This window comes from Aplidium turbinatum, chromosome 18, assembly GCF_918807975.1.
Source record: "Aplidium turbinatum chromosome 18, kaAplTurb1.1, whole genome shotgun sequence".
In the NCBI taxonomy this organism is placed as follows: Eukaryota; Metazoa; Chordata; class Ascidiacea; order Aplousobranchia; family Polyclinidae; genus Aplidium; species Aplidium turbinatum.
This window is the reverse complement of record NC_137489.1, coordinates 9,762,499-9,783,876: the sequence shown is the minus strand read 5'-3', so window position 1 is coordinate 9,783,876 and position 21,378 is coordinate 9,762,499. Positions and strand designations below refer to the sequence as shown.

The 21,378-nt window shown below is 37.2% G+C and overlaps 1 protein-coding gene across 1 annotated transcript; it reads right to left on the bottom strand.

Moving 5' to 3' along the window:
• Positions 1-659: 659 nt before the first annotated feature.
• LOC145787162 (cGMP-dependent protein kinase 1-like) lies at positions 660-20,406 on the bottom strand. Its single transcript, XM_082598891.1, has 17 exons — positions 20,168-20,406; positions 18,888-19,491; positions 18,139-18,314; positions 17,628-17,805; positions 16,123-16,270; positions 15,264-15,475; positions 15,000-15,152; positions 14,269-14,363; positions 12,416-12,527; positions 10,816-11,090; positions 10,373-10,493; positions 10,018-10,148; positions 5,954-6,116; positions 5,287-5,434; positions 5,063-5,199; positions 4,246-4,409; positions 660-3,805 (listed from the first exon to the last, which is right to left on the bottom strand). Exons 1-17 carry the CDS (start codon positions 20,404-20,406, stop codon positions 3,670-3,672), a joined length of 3,192 nt encoding a protein of 1,063 aa, XP_082455017.1. The 3' UTR covers positions 660-3,669.
• Positions 20,407-21,378: the final 972 nt, after the last annotated feature.

Genomic DNA, 21,378 nt, shown 5'->3' with positions numbered 1-21,378 from the left:
AATTCACTTGTTGAATTTTTCCATTGGAAATGACAAAAATTACTGCATTTTCTGAGTAAATTGCGGGCCCCCTAATTTGTGGGCCCTGTGCGATCGCACGGTTCGCACACCCCAAAGACCGGCACTGCCTGAGCTATTCGGGGGGACAGTCTCAACGCAACCAACCGCTTTGTGACTGATATTGGAAAGATTATTTGAGGGTAGGCTACTAAATTTTCTAAAATTCTTTTGGAAAGCAGGCATTATCAGCTAATGTCTCGATTCTGTGATTCAACTGCTATTTGGTTTGGCTTCAATTTTTGAATCTTTATCCTCAGACTGACAGAGCCTTGATAGGTTATTTCTAGTAGGGGAAAGCCGTGTATTATGAACCCCCTAACAATAAATGTTCCTAATTTCACAACTTCAATGAAAATATGGACAATATTTACACAACAGCAAGCTAACATGCATACCTATTCCCCATCAATATATTAGTATGTGATATTTTGCAATAAAAAAGTTATTTCAATTTTATTAATTTACCAAAAGAGTTCATATTACACAACCCTCTGTGTAATATGAACCCCTGTGATGTGTAATATGAACCGCTTTGAACCATTGCTGAATAGAGGTGGACTGACTACACAAAAACTGCACCAAAGCAAGCCACATTACATGTGGAGCATAACAAAATTTATTACCACAAGGTTTTCAAATAATTTACACCAATTTTAGTAAACATGCACTACTTTTTAAATGCAAGCATTAAATTCACAAAAAGATAAGCAACACTAATCGAACGACGTGCACTGCATTGAGAATGCTGGCAAAATTGAAGTCTGAACCCCAGTTTACAGAACCCAGAACCACCCCAGTTTACAGAACCCCAGTTTACAAAAATTCATTACACCATCATAAAGCACTTGGTAATATGAACCTGGGTTCATATTACACATTCAGCTAGGTTTCATGTTACACACTTGTGATGATTCCAGTTAAAATGCTGATAATCAACTAAATAATACATTTTTCAAATAAAACTTGTTGTGATTTCCATCATCACGTTTATTTGAGGGTATATTAATTGTAAGATCGTATAGCGGTGCGGGTTGTCTGATGTTAAAACACCTGATCTACACTGAGGTGATTCCACTTGAACTTGTCTGCTCGCATACCACCAACAAGCTGGGATGATTGTTCTATGTTGGAAAAACGCGCAATTGTCTTCGAAGCACTCAATTTGTCCTCGTCAGGTCGCGGTTTTTCTCTGGGGAAAATAACCGTGACTTTACGAATACGAAAACGTATAATAATAATAAACAGTTACCACAATATACAAGTAGACATCATACGTTTGGTATGTTAAACTTCATAAGAGATGTACGGCTGGTTAACAAATGAGACAAACTATGAATAAAATGAAAATCATATTTACCGGTTGTTGACAACCCCTTTTCCAGAATGCATTTACAAGGTGATACGCCTAAGCATTATATCACGACTAAATAGAATAGAATTATAGTTAACAAATACTCCAGAAAGTCTAATATAACCTTTCTTAAATTACGATCAAGAGTTCATTTCAATAGCTCAGTTAACAAATACAGTAATCTATTTCTAAACTGCTAAACAATTCTATCCATTAATACGTGTGAAATTGACACAAAGGAATATTCGCGTAGCTGAGCTATTATTGCTGAATTAGAGAAATAACGCAAAGTTCTTCTATTTAAAGCCATGAATTAGGAAAAAGGCTATTCCTGATGCTGAATGTAAAAACGTTACAGTTGCATAAAAAGGCCGTTCGTTGACGTTGATGCTGAGTATTTCACAATACAACGAATCTTTAAGAAATTGACACAAAGAAATACGTTTAGAAACAAGCGAACCCATTTAGCATAGAATCAACGTCAAACTGTGCTATGCCAATGTATATACAGATGTAATCTCACAATAATTAATCAACTGAAAAGAATTCGACAACACAGGCTATTTTCGATGCGTTGAAAGTTAAAAATAACACTATTTCAAAATATGGGCGCCACTATATGACTAAAGGAGGCATAGACTCCTTTTTAGTCTGAAAACTGTCAGAATCTAAGATAGTTAATAGACTTGTTTTTTCCGGACGCTACAGACAAAGGGAGAATTTAAATGTTGTTTCTATAATCCAACAGACAACCAAATTTCCAGATAGGAAAGTTTTGATTTCGCTCACACAACTTTTATATTCACAAAAGTGATGTTACATTAATCAAAAAAATACAAGTCCATTGATATACTGATAAAAAAACAACAATTTCTCCATCTGCAAAATAATATCACACAAGCTTTAAACCTTCATACCTTCAAAACTTCAGCAACACGCCAACTTTCAACAAGAACTTTTCCGGTCGAATGACCAGCAAACTTACTTAATTCAAGCTGCTAAAAGTCAAACTTTTTTATTGCCACGTTTTCTAAAAACAACAGGGGGTTCATAATACACAGCAGTTCATATTACACGGCTTTCCCCTAGTTTCGCATACTTGTAGAGGTTTTAGTCGCATGGCCGGTTACAAAGTTTGGCAGAGAAAAGTTTTCTGATTGTTGAAATGTTGTTGCCGTAGAATTGTTCGATCCATTAGGTGCCACTGAATGGTGAGCAGTCCTCAGAATGCGTTGCTCAAGCGCCTACTCCCAGAGTCGAACCAACGCCGCTTAATATTGAAGCTGCGTTCACGCCCTGATCAACTGAGCTTTGATTTATAAAACTATGAAAGTTATTGAACAGCTTATAGGCTGCCAGCGTTACACTAAACTTGGTTCTTGCGTGATATCCATTATCATTCCGGCGATACTTTCAAGTTAGTTACGGATAAAAGTTTATAGTTTCACTACCAGTAGATTAAAATTCTTGTTTTGTGCTCTTATCCTTTCAATACAAAATGTGTTGGTCAAAGGCTACTTTATTTAACATATCACTTCATTAACACTTCAGGGATCTCGGCCGTAAAACTATCTTGACAGGAAAATCAGCGTGATCAAGCCGCCAAATTAAGTTTGTCGAAATCGTGACGGCAATTGAATATTTCTTTGTTTGCCTGATATTTTAGTCACTATCAGTGCATTTGTTTACTCACTCATCCTGAGGTATTTGAGAAAGGAGAAGTACCATCTACCATTTTATTTCACATCGATCATGTTCTCCCTCCAAAGGCTATTCGTAATGTAGGTCAACCCTACTTAGCAAAATGTTCTCATTTTGCGTTGAATAAACGTGTGCACTAACTTGCTTAGCTGGAACAACCAGAAGGTTTCGATTGGGAATAAAAATCACAAAAACAATCAAGCTAAAAAGCAATGCAAAATTACAATATTTTAGCAAAAGAAAGAAATCGTGTGATAGACTATATTATTGCTTCATAAAGTGTTTGCGCAAAATAATCCAGCCTCAATAGGCTGCAGAATAAACCATAGCCTAGCCTCCGTTCGTGTCATACAATGCAATGAACCAAGAAAAACAACGATCCAGCATAAAGAAGAATCAATGGTGAGTTTGGCAGACCTCTGATACATCTGAACGTCTTGAACCACCTGGAAATTCCTCGGATGGGACCAGCCACATGTGACTGAGGCGACTTGCCGACAGCGATTTAGAGTAATTTCTCACACGTCAGAGCAGTGTAGTTGCTCAACTTGTAAGAATCATAATCGGAAATTTTCGTCCCAACCAGAAAACGGTGTTTGATGATCGTAATTGCAACTGAGTTTGGAATGTGTCTCGAAGTAACGTAAATCAAGGACATTGTCTAACTTTGGGATCCAGGGAGGGTGAAGCTGTCTGTGAAATAAGAATGATGTCATGATTGTGCTTAACACAAGTCATGAGCTACAGATATAATCATAAAGACAATCTAACTGTTCTCCAGTTAACTAAGTTTCATCTCGATGTAAACAGGCCTATAGCCAGTAGCGTTGACAGTTAGGTCCAGAGGGTACTTTTAAACCCTGGCCCGAGATGATTTTAGGGGCCGGTAACGGCGTAACCTTTCTAGGGGGATCGGAAACTGGAAGAAACTACCGCGTATTCATTAGATATAGTGCGTTTTTTCTAAAAATGTTTTGACTTGGGCCTTGATGATCTCATTGGTACCGGGCCAAAATTATCCGCTCAACAGCCCTGCCTATAGCCTATGGAACAGCGTTTCTCAACCAGGGGTGCTAGCACACCCGGAGGGTGCTGGAATTAACTTTAATAATAAGACCAAATTACGCTCCTACCTTTGTCTGAGCGCTTCCCAATCCATTTTGTAGAACCAAAAGTGCTTTGCAACGTCAGGAATTCCATGTTTACTTGAACCTAATCTGTCTTCTGGCTGAGACTGACAAAGTTCTTTTATGAGATTAGAAGCTGTGGTGCTAATGCGCTTTGCTTCTCTTGCAATCTACATTATAAGATATAAAAACTATGTTACGTTTAGCATGACAAGTTTTTCGTCACGACCAGACACCTTACGTAAAATTTTTACCATACAACTCAAAGCCATTAAGATTGTCGTCAGCAGGAACTGGCGACACTGAGCAAATGTAACCAGAAAAGTTTTACGACAATGTCGATGATAATATATTTGGTCTTTCAGACAAGTTGGTTGAAATATAGCAGAGCAATGAACTTCTTCGACAAGGCGTCTATTTGCAAACAAACACGAACAAATCTGTCGCCATTAATTCCTGTTGCTCTTGACTGCCAAACATAAACTTAAATTTATTGACTGGGCCTGATGATTTTGTATTGCAAAGGAAACACAGCTGAGGTACTTTTTGTTGTTGCTAGAATCGAATTTTCTAGGATGCTTTCAAGGATATGATGTATACAGTATTGTACAGTATACTTTGCATAGCTAAATCAAACCTACAATTGTTGCTATTGAGAAGCGTAAGTGACGTTTAGCTAAAGCATGATCGAAATTTATTTGAAAACCACGAATCTAACTCCAACAGAATACGTTTTTTATCAAGAAATTAAGTAAAATCACGTTTTATTGCCACCTTGAGTGTTGCCCTCAGTGTTGTTATACATTATACCGTACTACCGTACCTTTAGTTTTGGTTCAATTCCTCGAAGAATACTTTCAGCCAAAGTAGAACGGTTTTTGTTTCGAAATGGAGCTTTTCCATCCAGAAGTTCAAAAATAAAAATGCCCAATGCCCAGAGATCAACAGCGAATGACTGCGCTGTAGCAAAATGAACATATTTTGTACATAATTAACCGAGAGATCAAAACAATTTCACAAACCTACGGCGCACGCTAGCTTGCTTACCATGATGGAGTAACACTTCAGGAGCCATGTATTCTGGAGTTCCGCAGTAGGTGTACGTCCTCTGGGATGAGCTGACGGAGACTTTCTTAGCAAACCCAAAGTCAGTCAGTTTGCAGTAACCATATTTGTCAATTACCACATTTTCTGGCTGAAACCAATTCAGAAAATTAATTAGACATCAACTTTCGTAATGAAAGCTTTTTAAACTTACTAAAATATGTCATTTAGTTTGTGTGTCCAGAAATGCTAAGGTTAGATATTGGGATGGGCAAGCACGTAAAGCAAATTGGAAATCAACGATCGAGAAAAGATTTCATCTTGTTGATGTCAAGTCAATTAGATTTTACTATTGTTATCAAAGTATAAACGATAGATCGACTTTCTGCGACTCAGCAAGAGTTTAAAAACAGGTAAAAGCAACTGGACACGAACGCAAAGAGGTGGTAAAGACCGAAAAAAGACAGCCCACTAAGTTAAATTATTTTGCATGGTCACACAATACATTGACGGAACTAACAGTTTTAGCAGCCTCAGTTGAAAAGAGGGATAGGCTACGTCTATTAACAAAAAAGGTCTACTGAGTCAAGAATCAAGGCTATGATGAACAACAATACCGCAATAAGTAGTCTAACCAAAAACGTAAATATAAAAATGGAGTGAGTTTCACCTTCAAATCTCTGAAAATAATATGCTTGCTATGCAAAAATATCAATGCTTCCAGGACACAGCTTGTGTAAAACCTCGCAGTTGCGTCATCAAACGAAACGGCATGAGTGAGTAAGGAGAAAAGTTCCCCACCAGCGCAGTATTCCATCACAAAGTACACGTACCTGGACAACAACATCACTGGTCACCAGGGCCTCCAAGAGCCCTGCCGGGCCCCGGTGCAGATCTTGCTGCCGGGCCCCCCAGCGCAACATGTCGCGTGATATCTCACAAATCACAAGCAAAATTTGCGGTGCGCGTTAATCCACAAGGCCAATGCATACATGGTGTTCCGCACAGTGTTTTTATTTTAAAACCAGACCTATTTAAAAATACTACAAAGAATACATTAGGTTAAAGTATTACCACTCCACTATTTCACAAAGAATGCAGTATTGTAGTGGTGTTTATGACTTTAAATTCACAGATACACACTAGTTATACAAAGATAAAAGGCTGTGGCTATAGTTACACTATGTAGTGTAAATATAGCCTCAATAGCGTTGCCAGATAAGGAATTCTGCTTTAATTTGAGGAAAAGTTTATAGCTGTTGAAAACAAAAACTTGTATTTTGGAAAAAATGTTTAGTCATGGTCAAAGATCAAAACCCTAACCTTATTCCTAACTCTAACCCTTACCCCTTCCTAACTTTAATCCTAACTCTGGCAACACCTGATTGTAACCATGGCAAAAAGTGGGTAAAAATAGCCACTTTGAAGATAAAAATGGCAACACTATCCGGCATGGCTGACATACAAGTAGCATTGCATATGTGTGCATACACCTTTACATTAACATACCGTACAATATCATTTCTGACTTTAAAATCAGCAGAGACTAGGAGACCAAACTTGGATGAATGCATTGCTATTGTTCATGACATTAAGAAATACCAACTTTATTTCAGGATCAATAGGCATTAGGCAGCTTCTTATTTTTACTCCTTTAGTTTTCTTTGCTTGTTTGAGTGAAACTGCATTCACGCATGATTGAGGGTCACTTTCTCTTCATTTCTACAGCAAGTGGTCAGGAGAAACCAAAGTTGAATATATTTCTATTTTTAAGTCCTATCAATATAAATGCACCTACATCTATCACTATACTATGTATCGAGACCTTTACAAATACCCTGCATAATGACAGAATGGCTGTTTTGAGTCAATATTGACACTGTTCCTGAAATTCAAGAGTAAGATTGGCTTGGCCTGGCTGGAGAAGACTGCTAAAAAATAAATAGTGAAAACAAACGAAAAGGAAAACTTTTTCGAAACAAATGTTTGTTTATATACTAATCATTAGTTTTGAAAATCAACACCTTTCTGCAGTGCTGGAAAAAGTAAGCTGCATTGCAATTAGGACACTTCTGATTCTGTCTATAGTTGAAAGAAACTGCACTTCAACAGAAGTAAAGATCTATGATTTTTACTCAAAAAATCACACTTCCACTAATCTTTTAACTTTTTTTCGAATTTTGTTAGACTGTTATGACATTTGGCCCTGCTACAAGAACAAAATTATTTTCCTGCATTGCCTCCATGAAACTTGCTTGCATTCCAATATAGCAAAATCATTCAACAAGTCCTAAAAACTCAAAAATACTGTAACTGTCTCAGGCTATATTAGACAAGTTCCATGATTTCAGTACATGTAATTAGTATCATATCCAAAACAAAAAATACTTGAGCATTTCTGTACTGAAAAAGTGACAGTAACGACTTCTTGCTAAGTATTTTAACAATATTTCAATACTTTTTACTATTTTCTGAACTCTTAAAATATTACGCTAAACAAGATTATATATACAACTAAAATTGTACCAGTTCAACATAATTAGCCTACACATAACAGTCACTGCTTGCTTGTGTCATAAATTGACAAGATGTCAGCAAATGCATAGAATACCTTCTGTATGACTGTAACCTAACCTGATCAATCAATTGCTTATTAAAACATGCCGTACACGTACCCAAATATTCACATTAAAACACCAAGACTAACACTGAAATTAAAACACTAACACTGAAATAAACTAAAATATTCATTCATACCCATGAGGGGGCCAATCGAAATATGAAAATACCGCTAATATAAAAAGAAAATAGGCTATATTATGCAAAATCGACCTGAGCATGCAAATTAAAACATTTTGTCGGGCCCTTTGAACTAAAAAAATTGAAAATTTTGTAGTTTTGAAAAAGGGCATACCCATGAGGGGGCCCAATCGAAATATGAAACTACCGGTAATATAAAAAACAATATTTTATGCAAAATCGACCTGAGCACGCAATTTTAAACATTTTGTCGGGCCCTCTGAACTAAAAAAACTGAAAATGCTGTAGTTTTGAAAAAGGGCATACCCATGAGGGGGCCCAATTAAAATATGAAACCACAACCGGTAATATAAAAAACAATAATTTATGCAAAATCGACCTGAGCACGCAAATTTTAACATTTTGTCGGGCCCCCTGAACTCAAAACATTAAAAATTCTGTAGTTTTAAAATAGGGCATACCCATGAGGGGGCCCTATCAACATACGGAACTAATATAAAAACAATATTTTATGCAAAATCGTTGAAATTAACTTTAACGCGTGAATTTAGATATTTTGTCGGGCCCCCTTGAACTCACCGGGCCCCGGTGCAATGCACCGGTTGTCCCCCCCTCTTGTGGGCCCTGCTGGTCACAGCTAGCAAAATCTGTTCTTTTTACATTGATTCAACGACTTTGAACTAATCTATAGAACAGATTTTACTGGCTAAAATCGCACATCTCACTGTGAAAATGAGAGTCATTCAATCAATGTATTGACAATAAAATTGTTGACCCTCATTTGGCAACAATAACCCAGTATAAATAGAACCAGTTTCGTTTAGCATACATTTTTACTTCTCTATAATTGCAAAGTAAATACTATATGTAGATTTTCAGTTTCTTCGTGGTGTAGGCTATTTATGGAAATATGATATCCAATCATAGAATTTGTTTTTCTGTTTTTCTAGCCATCCCAATGTATTCTCGCTTTTTATCGTAATCCCATTAGGACTGAAGTTAACAATACACAATAAAAAAAACTTGCATACAAATTCTTTTAAACAACACTATAAAAATATTTTACTTGACTCCCATACATAACCCTCTCGTTTCCAAATTGAAAAAAAAGTCTATGTATCATTTGTCCCCGGTCGCTGGCTGTTGAGTTTCCTAAATAGCTTGAGATGGAGTTATCAAATGTTTTTAACGACGTTACTCATAAACGGACTGTGTCGGTTTAATTGTATTAGTATTAAAGTTTATATGTACTACAAATTGTGAACCTTTGTATGTGCTACACGTAGTGATTATACTGTACTTTTTAATGAATTAATACTATTGCTTTTACTTGATGACAGGTAGCACCTCGACTAGAAAACCGCAAGGTTATTCGGTGCTGTCAGTTCTTTCTCCTTTATATACTGTATACATGTGTTCTATTGTGCAATTACTGGAATTTTCTCGCGTTGAAAGGACAAATAAAAACATCTCTCTCTCTATTCGTAGCTCAAGCGATTACATTGTCAATTGAAGTCTCAAGTCACTTTTCAGCCTATGTCGTGGTTAAGCACGACTTTATGAAGAATTGTGTTTGGGAGAAACACGTGTCTATCGCTGTCAGACAGTAGATCATGTCGTCCATGACTGCTCAATCCATCAACCACCACATGGAACGCCTGGACTGAAGGCAAAAAAGAAAGTCTTGATGGCTAGTGTGGAGACTACACCGGTGGCGGTATGGTTAGCGAAACACAAGGCTCGCTGTTCTATTGTGAGTAGACAAGTAGTGCTGACTGCTGACGCCAGGAAGATCGGTCCTTCTCAACTTTCTAAAGAATTGTTACTTTTCTGAGAGATCAGATAAATTGCAATTTACAGCTACAGGTCTGCGTTTCTGGGTAGACCACAAGTCTTAAAATAACAAACCACAATTACCAATTCATTTTAATAATAGTTTTGCAATAAAAGTTAAGAATTCTTATCCCATCTTACTTGTGGTCTTTAAAGGCACCGTACAGTGGAACAATAAACGGGCAGTCACGTGATGTGGCCATTTGAAGATTTTTCTCACTTTTCACGTTGTGATGCTGGTCCAAAGCGATAATTTCCCGTTTTGAAAGTTTCTGTAAACACAAAGCAATAACATGACATATGAAAGGCAATGACATCATAAAAGTACATTTGCACCAGGTAGGCGAACAATAGGCCCACTGCTCACATTATTGATGAACTTTCTATATTTCAAACTAAAATATAAGAAATAGGGGCTCGGTTATTACATTTAGTTTCCGAGAAAGGTGCTATTTACCTCACAACAACTCAAATTAAAATACAAATTTAAACTTACCTTGACAGCGACGACATCTTGAGAATCAAACTTCAACGAGACAAGGTCGACAGATCCAAATGCACCGTTTCCGATAGTTGCAACAAAATCAAATGAGTGTTCGTCCACTCCTTTGAGTTGGCTGCAACATTGTTAAAATCTGTCAATGTACGTGGTCAGGCCTGCGTCATTGGCTAAAAGTCTCTATACAAGGATGTAAAACTGCCAGGATAAAACTTGCAAAAAAACTTTCTCAGTCCGAGCATAAAGATTACTGCAATCAATCAATATTGTTAACGTTAGGCTACCGCAGAGAGTTGGCAAAATGCAACAAAAAGCACAGCAAACACATACTTTATTTTACAAGTTGAAGCATATTGCTTTCAGTTTTTTTCGAAAGAATTACTACAAGATAGCCTAACACCTAACAAAATGCTGAGGAACAATACAAAGTCGTTGCTTACTTCAGTCTTTTCCAAAATGTCTCGCTGTGGTTTGCGTTGTAACGTTTCCTGTTTTTTGTTTTTCTTTTATTTTCTGAGGGATTGGTATCACTTGCGTATCCACTCGAAGTATCAGCTGTGCGACTGCTTGAATTGCTTTCTTGTCCGTCGTCTTCCATTTTTCTTTCAACCAAGCTTTTTGTGATATTGCTTGCAGTTATTTTGTCAGAAGGCTCTAACACGCACTCTCGTACACGATTGAAGGATTTCAATGGAATTAAAATGCACTGCACAATCTGAGTGAGAAACGTTAATTCATTAGTGGTTACAAGAGTAGGAGCTCATTGCTTTCCTGCTATCCCTCCACTGTCTGCCTCAACCATACCTACTTGCAATAATTTCTTGCGTTTTTGTTTATTGAGTCTGAATTGATTTAGTGAGTTTGGATAAAAACATGATTTTTTGCAGAAACTTATTGTACACTTTATCATTCCATCAGTAACACTCAGTAGCGTAGCCAGGAATTTTGAAAGGGGGATTGACCACCCAACGGCGGGGGGTCTGGGGGGCCTCCCCCAGAAAATTTTGAAAAATTACTTTGAATTTGGTGCATTCTGAGAGCATTTTCAACAAAAATGTGGGTACGAATATTCCTGTAAAATGGTGCTGTCCGGTAGCATAGCAAAAGGATAAGATCATGATTTCTTCGGCATTTTTCGAAAAAAAAGCTAAGTCTCTGTGTTTTTTTGTTGCTAATTCCTGGCTGAGATGTTTGAATGTTTGGTATTGGCAAAACTCGCTCTTTTAATGCAATTTTGTTTAAAAATTAGGCATTTTTTTTTTAGACTGAAAGCATCATTCTCAATATCGTGACGTCACACGCGTGCCAAAGGGGGGGGGGTTGTAACCTCCAAAAACCCCCCCTTGGCTACGCCACTGGAACACTTATAATTCTTAACAACGATTAAACTTAAATCCGAAATCACACATATAGCAAAGTTGTCCTGGCATTCCTCTCGCTTGCTTTACCGATACTGAAACCCAACACAGAAACCCAAGTGGTCTCCAGAGACAACGGCACGCGGCAAAAGCGACATCAGAGGTGAAATGTCTTGGTTATCAGGCGAGCCAGGGCACGGAGAACAAACAAACAACGCAAATTTAACGTAACGTAAATCAGCCAGGCAAGTTACAAAATTCATCACAATTACAAATTAAGAGGGCAATTGACCCGCCAAAACAATTAGCTTTAAATTCAAAGACAAAAAAGCCTGAAAAGTCTGCTGCGGTGCAAAGTGCGAATGTAAATATTTATCTTTTGTCTGCAGTTTCGCATGAGACTGTCTTGTCATCATTGTGTTAAAATTCATTTTTGCTAACAATGATCAAAATATTACGTTGATCTACGTTTTACTTTTGCTTTTTAGCAATTGATAAATTTGAAACTCGCATTTGGCAAGATATTTTAAAAATCGTGGTGAATTTATGACCGATATTTTATAAAAAATTCGAAAAAAGAGGACTTTTTCTTGACAACACAGCTTTCATCTGAACCTAGTGGCTACATATTAATAAAATAGAATACTGTAAAGTTTTCAAATTTGGAAAAGGCAACACTTACTTCTTTTCCGGACGCCACTGCATTCACCTTAGAAGAGTCAACGTTTTCATTTTCTCCAAACAACTCGCCCATTCTCATAACTGTCTGTATCATCTCAGTTCCATCAACAACCCTGCAAGCAAAGTTGTTATTGGTTATTTACTACTTGAATATCAACCACCAGTATTTTCAAAACATTACGACAATCTATCAATGCGACTGCAAGCATCCCTTATCAAAAAAGATAGGCTACATTTTGTTACGCCGCAAAAAAATCTTCAACTATTCATTCACAGACAATCACCAACCAAAAATTATTGTTGATTTTCATAGTTTGGCGACATTTTAACAACCAGGGCCGTGTTCACCGCTCCCCGTTCCCCCAGCCGGGAGGGTCTATGGCTGTTTAGGGGCCCACTGGTTTTAGTATGCTTAATGTTTATGAATGTTTAAAAAAAGCTGTTACAAAAGCTCGATAGTAATCAATAGCTTAAATCAATCAAGGCTGTATTTACTGCTCCCAAACCTGGTTGGGGGCCCACCTCCGTCTAGGAGCCCACGCATATTTAGTTCGTGCAGCGTTTTTCGGCTTGTATTTTTAAACGTTTAATATGTAGTTTTATTTCCATTTTTACAAAATTAAAAAAAAGGAGAATTAAGAGAGTAAAACGTATTTTAATTCCCAAGAAAACTAACAAAATAATTACAGGCCTAAAATTCAAAAGTAAACACTGCTCACTCAAATACCCTAGTAGCTAAATCATTAAAATCAACAATTAAATTGATAAATTTTGGTGCTAATGGAGATAGGTTGTAAAGTGAAATGTGCCGTAAAAATAGGCTAAATAAGCAAGGTGAAGACAACGCAGGTAGATTTTCGAAGTGCTAGCCTGCTGAAAGGCCACGCCATGGTAGGCTATAAAAAAATTCAAAACATAAACTGTTGAAATCCTTCTGTGGTCGTGAATGAATTTTTTTTTAATTTTTAGTTTAACATAAATTTTAAACTAAACCTACCCAAATTCAATGTTAATTTGATAAATTAAGTTACACACAAAGTGTGCATTTAGAAAAAAACACTTCAATTTAAAATTACTTCAAAAATGCCTAAATGTAAACAAAACAAGATTGTACTTGTAAAATGTTCCGGGAAAAAGCCCCCCCCACCCCTTTTCCGACATTACGTTTTGCATTGTCCATATGTCTTAAAAACTTTTGCTTTGTAAAAAGCTCTGATCTTTTCCCAATTTTATTTCCAGATCCTGCAATGTCGGTATTTTTACTATTTTTTTTAAATATATGAATAAGGTTGTTTTCGGTTTGCTGAAAAATTATTATAAACGTGAATTTTTTTACTACATTGAAAGAGTTTGCGACCATAGCGTAACGTTTTCTTGTCTTACGTTTAAGAGCCATCCCTAAACATAGGGGCCCATTAATTGATTTTTGGGGGACCGAGGTAGTGCTCACACGGCCCTATTAAAGAACGTTAATTTTTTACTAACATTAAAACAAGCCGACCAGTGGCATGCGCAAGGTAGATATTAGGCCACTACCCTTTCAAAATGTTTGCTATAGATTGCGTAAGCTATAAGATATTAAAGTGATGCTCTTTGTTAAAACTTGTCAGATTCAGTCGAATGCTTCCCCCTCCTTTTACAAAATCCTGTGTACAACGTCGATTGCGGAGTGGCGCCTCTTCGATTATCACCTTTAATTTCTCTCAGATACGTAGACGTCGCTAGCGACGTCCACGAAAAATGCCTACCGCCCTTCCTAGGGCTACGGCCTGATGAACTGAACAGCAGTGTACACCACTGAAACCTACCATATAAATTCTATCGGGCCAAAGTTTCGTAAAAAGTTAAATTTACTTTGTAATTGTAACCTCTCCTTCTTTGACGATGTAGACACATTTGGAAAGACTTCCTTGCCGAATGATGTAATCACCATCAGCATATTGGGCAATCTAAAAATAACATGGCAGTTATGTACTTCAGTTCAGTTCAGTTTGTTTTTATTTTTGACTTTCACAACGACAAAAAATATATCACAAAGATAGCAGAGGTCTAGAAAAAGGTAGAAAAAGGTCGTCGTACTGTAGTTTAGCAGGCTTATTGAATCCAGACGGTTTTCTTTTTACTGATCACTTCCTTCTGCTAACTTTTTATCACCGAAAATGTGCGTTTGTTTCAGATATTTCATGTCGCAAAACTCGCAATTATATAGGCCATCATTATTTGCATAGCATGCATTGTATACCAAGGGAAAGATAAAACTTCTTTGATGGAAAAGTAACAAAACCTTTTCAAATACTTTTTCTGAAAAAGTGAGACTTTAAAAAAATGTTATGATTAAATAAATATAAATAAGAAACTTTATTCAGCTGCTACGTTTCTGAACATATTTTATTTTAGTTTGTAGGTCGACTTCTATTTGATGGGATTTCCATGTTTTATTTTTTGCTTTGATTTAAAAATTTCTGATGTTACTGAAAAATTGAGCAAATGAGCGAAACAAAGAATAGACTACATATCGCTCATGTAGAAAATAAAGACTAACAACCTAAACACTGTTAAAGGTTATTATTTTTCTTTCTTCTTACTTTTGAAACAGTCGTAAGCATGCGAAGCTGGTTTGTGCAGAGCATTTCAAAACGTTTAATGTTTTTCAAGAATTCATGGATTTCCCTTTTGCGTCGTCGAATGTCTTGCTGCATGACTGCGGACTTGAATTCGTCTTTTGTGATATACCATACCTGAAAGAAAGAAAAAACTGTTTCGTTCTTATACTTTTTCTCTCGTGTGAATTAACTGGGTTGTCCTTTATTAATCCTAATGATAAATAAAATAAAAAAGACATCACTTACCGAGCCAGGTCGGATGCATTTGCAAGACCAGACGCGCCTGGTATGATAAAATACATCAGCTTCCCCAAATATTTCCCATTGAGCCACTGGCCTTCCAGTGTCAGAGAGGTTCGGTGAAGATAATCCATTGCTCTGTTTGTAAATTTTGCACATGCCATCAGCCAAAACATAAAATGCCTGCCCCGCATGCCCTTCTTGCATTAGCCTTTCACCTGTTTAAAAAATGTTGCAGTTCAGTTGTCTTATTAACAGTACAAGTAAGGATGGATACTCACTGAAAGTTAGGGCTGTATAGGCTATACAGACCATCGTCCTTATTTCTACAAAATGTTCTTATTTTCAGCAATACTGTAAGTGATGCAAATAATATTTTTTCCACGGCCTAATGCTTAAATGTCTTTTTGGTCATTATTTACAGTATAATAATGGCTGACTTAAAGTAATCTCACTTGTTGATGTCAATTTATGGCACTACATGTGCTGTGAAAGGAACAGCATTCATGAAAGCACAGTTAAATCTCTGCTGAAAGCAAAAGTAAACTTAGACTGCAGCTGCTGTCGAGACTCGAGAGATGCACAGAGTAGGAGTAATTGCTAGAAAATATAGTTTCTGGAAAAAATATGATATTTAGTTACTCATGTGGTGACGTTTAAACGAACAAATGTTGTTTTTGTCGTCCTTATTTTTGAGTGCAAATCGATGATAGCCCTGGACCTGGTTATTTATGTGTCTAACACCAGGTTTACTTTGTTGATACTGTAAAAAATTACTTTGCAATTTTGATACATTTTACTGTCAGTATGGCTAACTCAGTTCTATTAATTTGCAATTAGCCTTTTGTGCTACTCTTGATCTCACCTTTATTTATTCTTTTGCATTTCATAATGTCAACTATGTCGTTAATTTCTTCGCGTGACAGTTTGGAAAGGCATTTGCTAGATGTCAGAGCTGCTCGAAGTTTTTCTCTTATGTCATCAGTCTTAGCACTGGGTCGAACCGAAACTCCCTAAAAACACACAAAAATTACACTTTGGTTGATTAACGACCAGTTGGATGATAAATATGGCACTTCTGAAGAGCAACCTGTTGAAAAAGTTCAACAAAGATGTTTTATTGTCGAAATTAGCACGAGCCAAAGTCAAGACTGGCTAATCATCAATCAACATTAGTTTGTAGAAAACTTGAAAATTTTTGCCTTGTCATTATATCGCTTCTGTAAGGACAATCCGTTTATTAAAAATGTCTATAAAACTTCTTTTTTTTTAAGTATGGACATATACTAAAATTGGAACGATACAGAGAAGATTAGCATGTCTATAAAACTTCACTTTCCAAAACAATGTAAGCACAAAATCTTCATCTAACGGCGTTAAAAATGTTTTTTTGGGGGTAGGAGAAGCACCAGAAATTTAAACAATGCAAAAATTCAGGTTTAGGTTTAAAATTGAAGTTAAATGGCAAATAATATTTTTTAATGGTCACAGAAGGATTTCGTTTACATATTTTTTTGACATGTTTTGTCTAGTCACATATAGTCTTTCAGGAAAATTTCGAATATTTGTCCGCGGTGCCGCCTCCTTACCACATAGGAGGCTAGATAGTCTACACATACACAAGGTACGTTTCACCTCATAGGCTACTTCTACTAACCTTAAAATAGATTAATTTAATTGTTGACTGGTCAGGTGAGCAATGTGTTTTGGTTCGAAATATTGCATTATTTTTTAAGCTTTTTAGAGACACGATAATTCATACCCCATATAGCCTAGGCCCTAGGCCAGGGTTACTCAACTAATCTTAACAAAGGTCCAGTTTGACAAATTGAATATGTTTAGCGGTCCGGTGAATAAGTTATTTCACACTCAATCACGAAAGTTACACTCTCTGGGAGTGATTATTGGGGAGTCGAAGCCTCCCCCCCCCCCCCCAGCAACTGGGATAATCACAGTAAAAATTGCTTCCTCCCAGTAGAAATCTGTTTAAAGAAACCCTGAAACGTGGCAGTAAGGTTATTCTTCCAAACGCTCAAGATCCACCATCAACAACCAGAAGGTCCGGATTCGGACCGCGGTCCACCAGTTGACTAGCCCTGCCCTAGGCTATATACTGCTGAAAATACGCAATTCCCATGCCGCTGGTTAGATCATTGAAATGTGATAGAAAAAGCAAAGCAAGCAAAAATTTTTTGCAGCAATGTAGAAAAATTACATGCAATTTTCTTTTTTTTAATTGTTTTTTTGAAGAAAAGGATTACCAAGTGTTCGCTCTTTACGCACGTAACCAAGTGCTCTCTCTCTCTCTACATCCGCTACTGGACTATCCTTTAAAAAAATCTTTACGTAAGTATACTTTATTGTACCAACCTGTCGTTTGGATATTTCTCTGACACCTTTTCGTTTAGCGGGAGGACTAAGTGGGGCTCCACACGGACGACGTGAATTTTCCGTGTCATTGGATGAATTTTCTTGATTGCTTTCAGGAACATCAGCTAAACGACTGCTCCGCATTTGAGCGGATACAGGCACACGAATAACTGGTTTGCTGAAAACATAAAACTTTAATGTAATTATAAAAATAAAGTATTTGTTGTTACTACAGAGAGAGGTCTACCGCCATGGTAATTAATGCAGCAGTAGACTTCACAGTATAGTAGTAACGCGAAGTAGACGCTACGCTATAGCAAAGCACCCATTTTTCTATTTGCATCATTAGAAAAATCATACAGTGAGCAGTCACAAGTGACTGTAGAAAATCGCTTTATGGATACGCGAGAATAAGCGCGGCAGGGCGTTGATGCAGCGTTAAAAATGACGAGGTAAATAATGGAAGCAGCGAGAAAATAAACACAATTTATATTTACAAGCATTGTCTTACTGTAAGCTTGCTAGAGCTGCCACCGAGTCCTTTGAAAGAACATTCCGCAGTTGTTCGTTTTTTCTTTTTGTATTTTCTAAATCTTTCATCATTGCTTTGATTTTTTCTTCCCACGTTTGATTGACTTGGTCAATGGTTGCATTCAATAAACGTAATTCTTCGTCTTTTCCTCTTACCTATAATTTAGCAGTGAATGTTTATGTTCCAAAAACAAAACAGTACATTTTACGAAGCGAAAAGATGGCTTGCTCAACATTCGATGGAGACGCATTGTTCTTAAATCTAAAATTTCTCATTTTTGTCCTTTCCTTATTGCGTCCAAGCACAACACGCTCTGCCTATTTCTAGGCCCAACACTGTAGCTTCAATGTCACACTCACAAGGTGAAGATACTAGCATAAAGCTAGCGTTTACCACTTCCTTTGGGTTGTAGATTTGTTGTGCAACATAGCGGTAAAACGGAAGCATGGTCTTTCAATGAAAAAAAGATAAATGGGTTTGTTACTTGTTAGCTTTACTGTATATTAGCCATACTGGTCAAGTACATTAGACTTGCCGTTCTACTCAAAAATTTTACTTTAACTTTAAGTAGCCGATGTAATAAGTTCAAGAATCGTCAGCGTAGTTTTTTTTAACAACAATGCAGCTAACTGTTTTAAACCTACGTGAAGGCCAACACTCGAAAAAGTGTTTATCGTAAATCTAACGGTTTACACGTCACGCAATAGATCAGCACACGACACACATACCTCAATTTCCAATGCTTCATTGTCTTCTTGGAACTTTTCCAGCATTTCTGCTGCATCGCCAAGAGTTCCTACACATAAGCTTTGTGACCTGCCGCGTAACTGCTTTGGCATTTCTGGTGCTGCAAATGCATCCGCGTTGGAAACCCGTCTTTTCTTCTGGTCCTTGCCAGGCTTTTCTTTGCCACGAAATGGCAATTTAAAGCGTTTTCCCCAAACTTTGGTAGAAGACGCTGTTTTCGATAATGAAGACTCGTAAATGCTCTGTAGCCTTGAAAGGTCGTCTTCTGTCAGAGATAAACCGCACTGATTTGATGTTCTTGAAGAAGATAATGTTGACGGCTTTGCAGAGCTATCGATTGACAGAGACCTGAAAGAGTCTGTCATGTTGTCATGGGGAAGTGATGACAAATAGTCTGAAAACGAGTTTGTTGAATCGGGTAAAGTCATCTGCTTTCCCGGCGTGCTTTGTGATTGTGAAGAAGGCAAAGACGTTGTTGATCCTTCGATGAAAGGGGAGGTTTTATCTTCCTTGTCAGTTCGAAGAAGTTTACTCGAATTTATTGGTGAAGACGTAGCTGTGATGGAGCTGCTAGAGCTACTTTTCCTAAATTAAAATAAAATTTTAAGTAGCCTACAAAAATTTAGTCGGATAATCTCGTGTTAGTTACAAAGCCGAGCGTTGATGGAGTTCACGACGATGAGAGCTTCAACGTTGTCCCTATTCTACACCTTCTATGGTTAGTCGCAGTCGAGAGCCTGCATGTTCGACTCCAGCCACCCGCACTTGCTGTTGTTTCTCTGGGCAAGAAACTTTACGATAATTGCCTCTACCCAGTGATCGATTTCGAGTAATGGGTAGTACCAAATTTAAGTCATAAGTAGAGTAGACAACCGGAAACAGTCATTGCCGTCAGCTGCAGCGTGGGTCAGGTGTGCGTCGGAAGGCGTACACCGATGCATAGCGCTCAAGTCCGCTTTCCCGCAATGCAGGATAAAGATAAACAAACAAACAAACAAACAAACAAACATGCTGCTGCGTCTTAACAAGGCACTGGCATGCTAAAAAGTGAATTCTCCAGACAGAAAAATCCGTGTCTGCAAACGTTGAATCAATGTAAAAATGGTGGATTTTATCTGGGATAAAGATGGTTACCTTTTTATCCACTTAATCTAAATTTTAACCACCAGACATGAACATGGATATGATTACAGCGTCAAGTTTTAATCAACTTTAGAATTTTTAAAATGATAAACAATATAGTGATTTTTTGATCTCTTACTTGATGGAATGCGGAGATCCAGATAACCCTTTACCGATGAGAAATCCTCTTCGTCCGCGTGGTGTGCCGGTTGGAGTACTGCTAGCGCTTGTATCGCTTCGCACTGCATTTTCGTTATCGTCGCTTTTTTTCTTGAAATGATCGTTTTTGTCTTTGGTGAATTTTTTAACACGCTTTTCGGGAACTCGTCCTAAACTGTGGCTTCGTTTCTTTCTCAATTTATTCGTGAAAGCTTTCATCATCAATCACGTTAAGATATTAATTTATTTATATAACTTTGATTAAAAATTTACAATTTTAAACTCAGCTTTATTAATGCCATGTTTGCATGGGCTGTTTATCTTCTATACGCCTATACACATTTTCGTATAATCAAACAAAAACAAAAATAACTGGGCCTACTTAACTGTAAAAAATCCTTCAATAAAGAAACAGACGTACCGGTAGGCCTAATCTAAATTTTGTTTGACTATACCGCCTACAACCTATTGATGCCTTCCAAATGGCAATGAATTTCATGGACAAGTGCGTTGGCTGATATAGGCCACTCTTGATTTTCTTTTCGTGGTTTGTTTGCATAGGCAGATTGATGTTTACTGTATTGCCATATAGAAGTCGTGTGGCTTACTCTGGATTGTGAAATAAGAAAATTCGCACTGAAAAAGTGTTTCTTAGTTACCAACAAAGGAGACCATCCTTTATAATTCATTTGCAATCAACAAACAGAAAATAAACAATAAAATTCTATCGTAAATAACAGTCTGACCATTCACCATTGGATCAAAATGATTTGTCTACCGTAGCTTGCAGTGAGTAATTACAACATGAGTAACTTGAAATTTACATGTCGCAAATTAAATTTTGTTTAAGCGCGGGCGCGGGCTATGAAAGTTTGACAAAAAAAAAGGAATTGCAAAGGAATTTATTCTCACACGAGTCAGTTTAACGGCCGAAAAAAGAATTTATTCTCACAGTCACACTGACTCGTGTGAGAATAAATTCCTTTGCATTACAAGACATGTAACCGAGTCGTTCATATGAAGCATTGTTGTGGGTTTGACACCAGAGGTGCATTCCTAAATTTTTTTTGGGGGGGCTCTATCACTTACCTGTGTTGTTATAGACAAAGTATGTAGCCTACAAGTAATCGGTGTAGGTTAGCCAACAATGTTTACCTTTTTTAAAAGGAAACACTGTTCAGTATGTTTTTA

Excerpts from the sequence above, each read along its gene's own strand:
- LOC145787162 (XM_082598891.1), bottom strand. The coding sequence starts at position 20,406 with ATGAAAGCTTTCACGAATAAATTGAGAAAGAAACGAAGCCACAGTTTA. Across the intron at positions 14,364-14,999 it reads TGCTTACGACTGTTTCAAAA|ATTGCCCAATATGCTGATGG; the intron begins GTAAGAAGAAAG and ends TGTTATTTTTAG. Across the intron at positions 5,200-5,286 it reads TGAAGTGTTACTCCATCATG|CGCAGTCATTCGCTGTTGAT; the intron begins GTAAGCAAGCTA and ends ATTTTGCTACAG.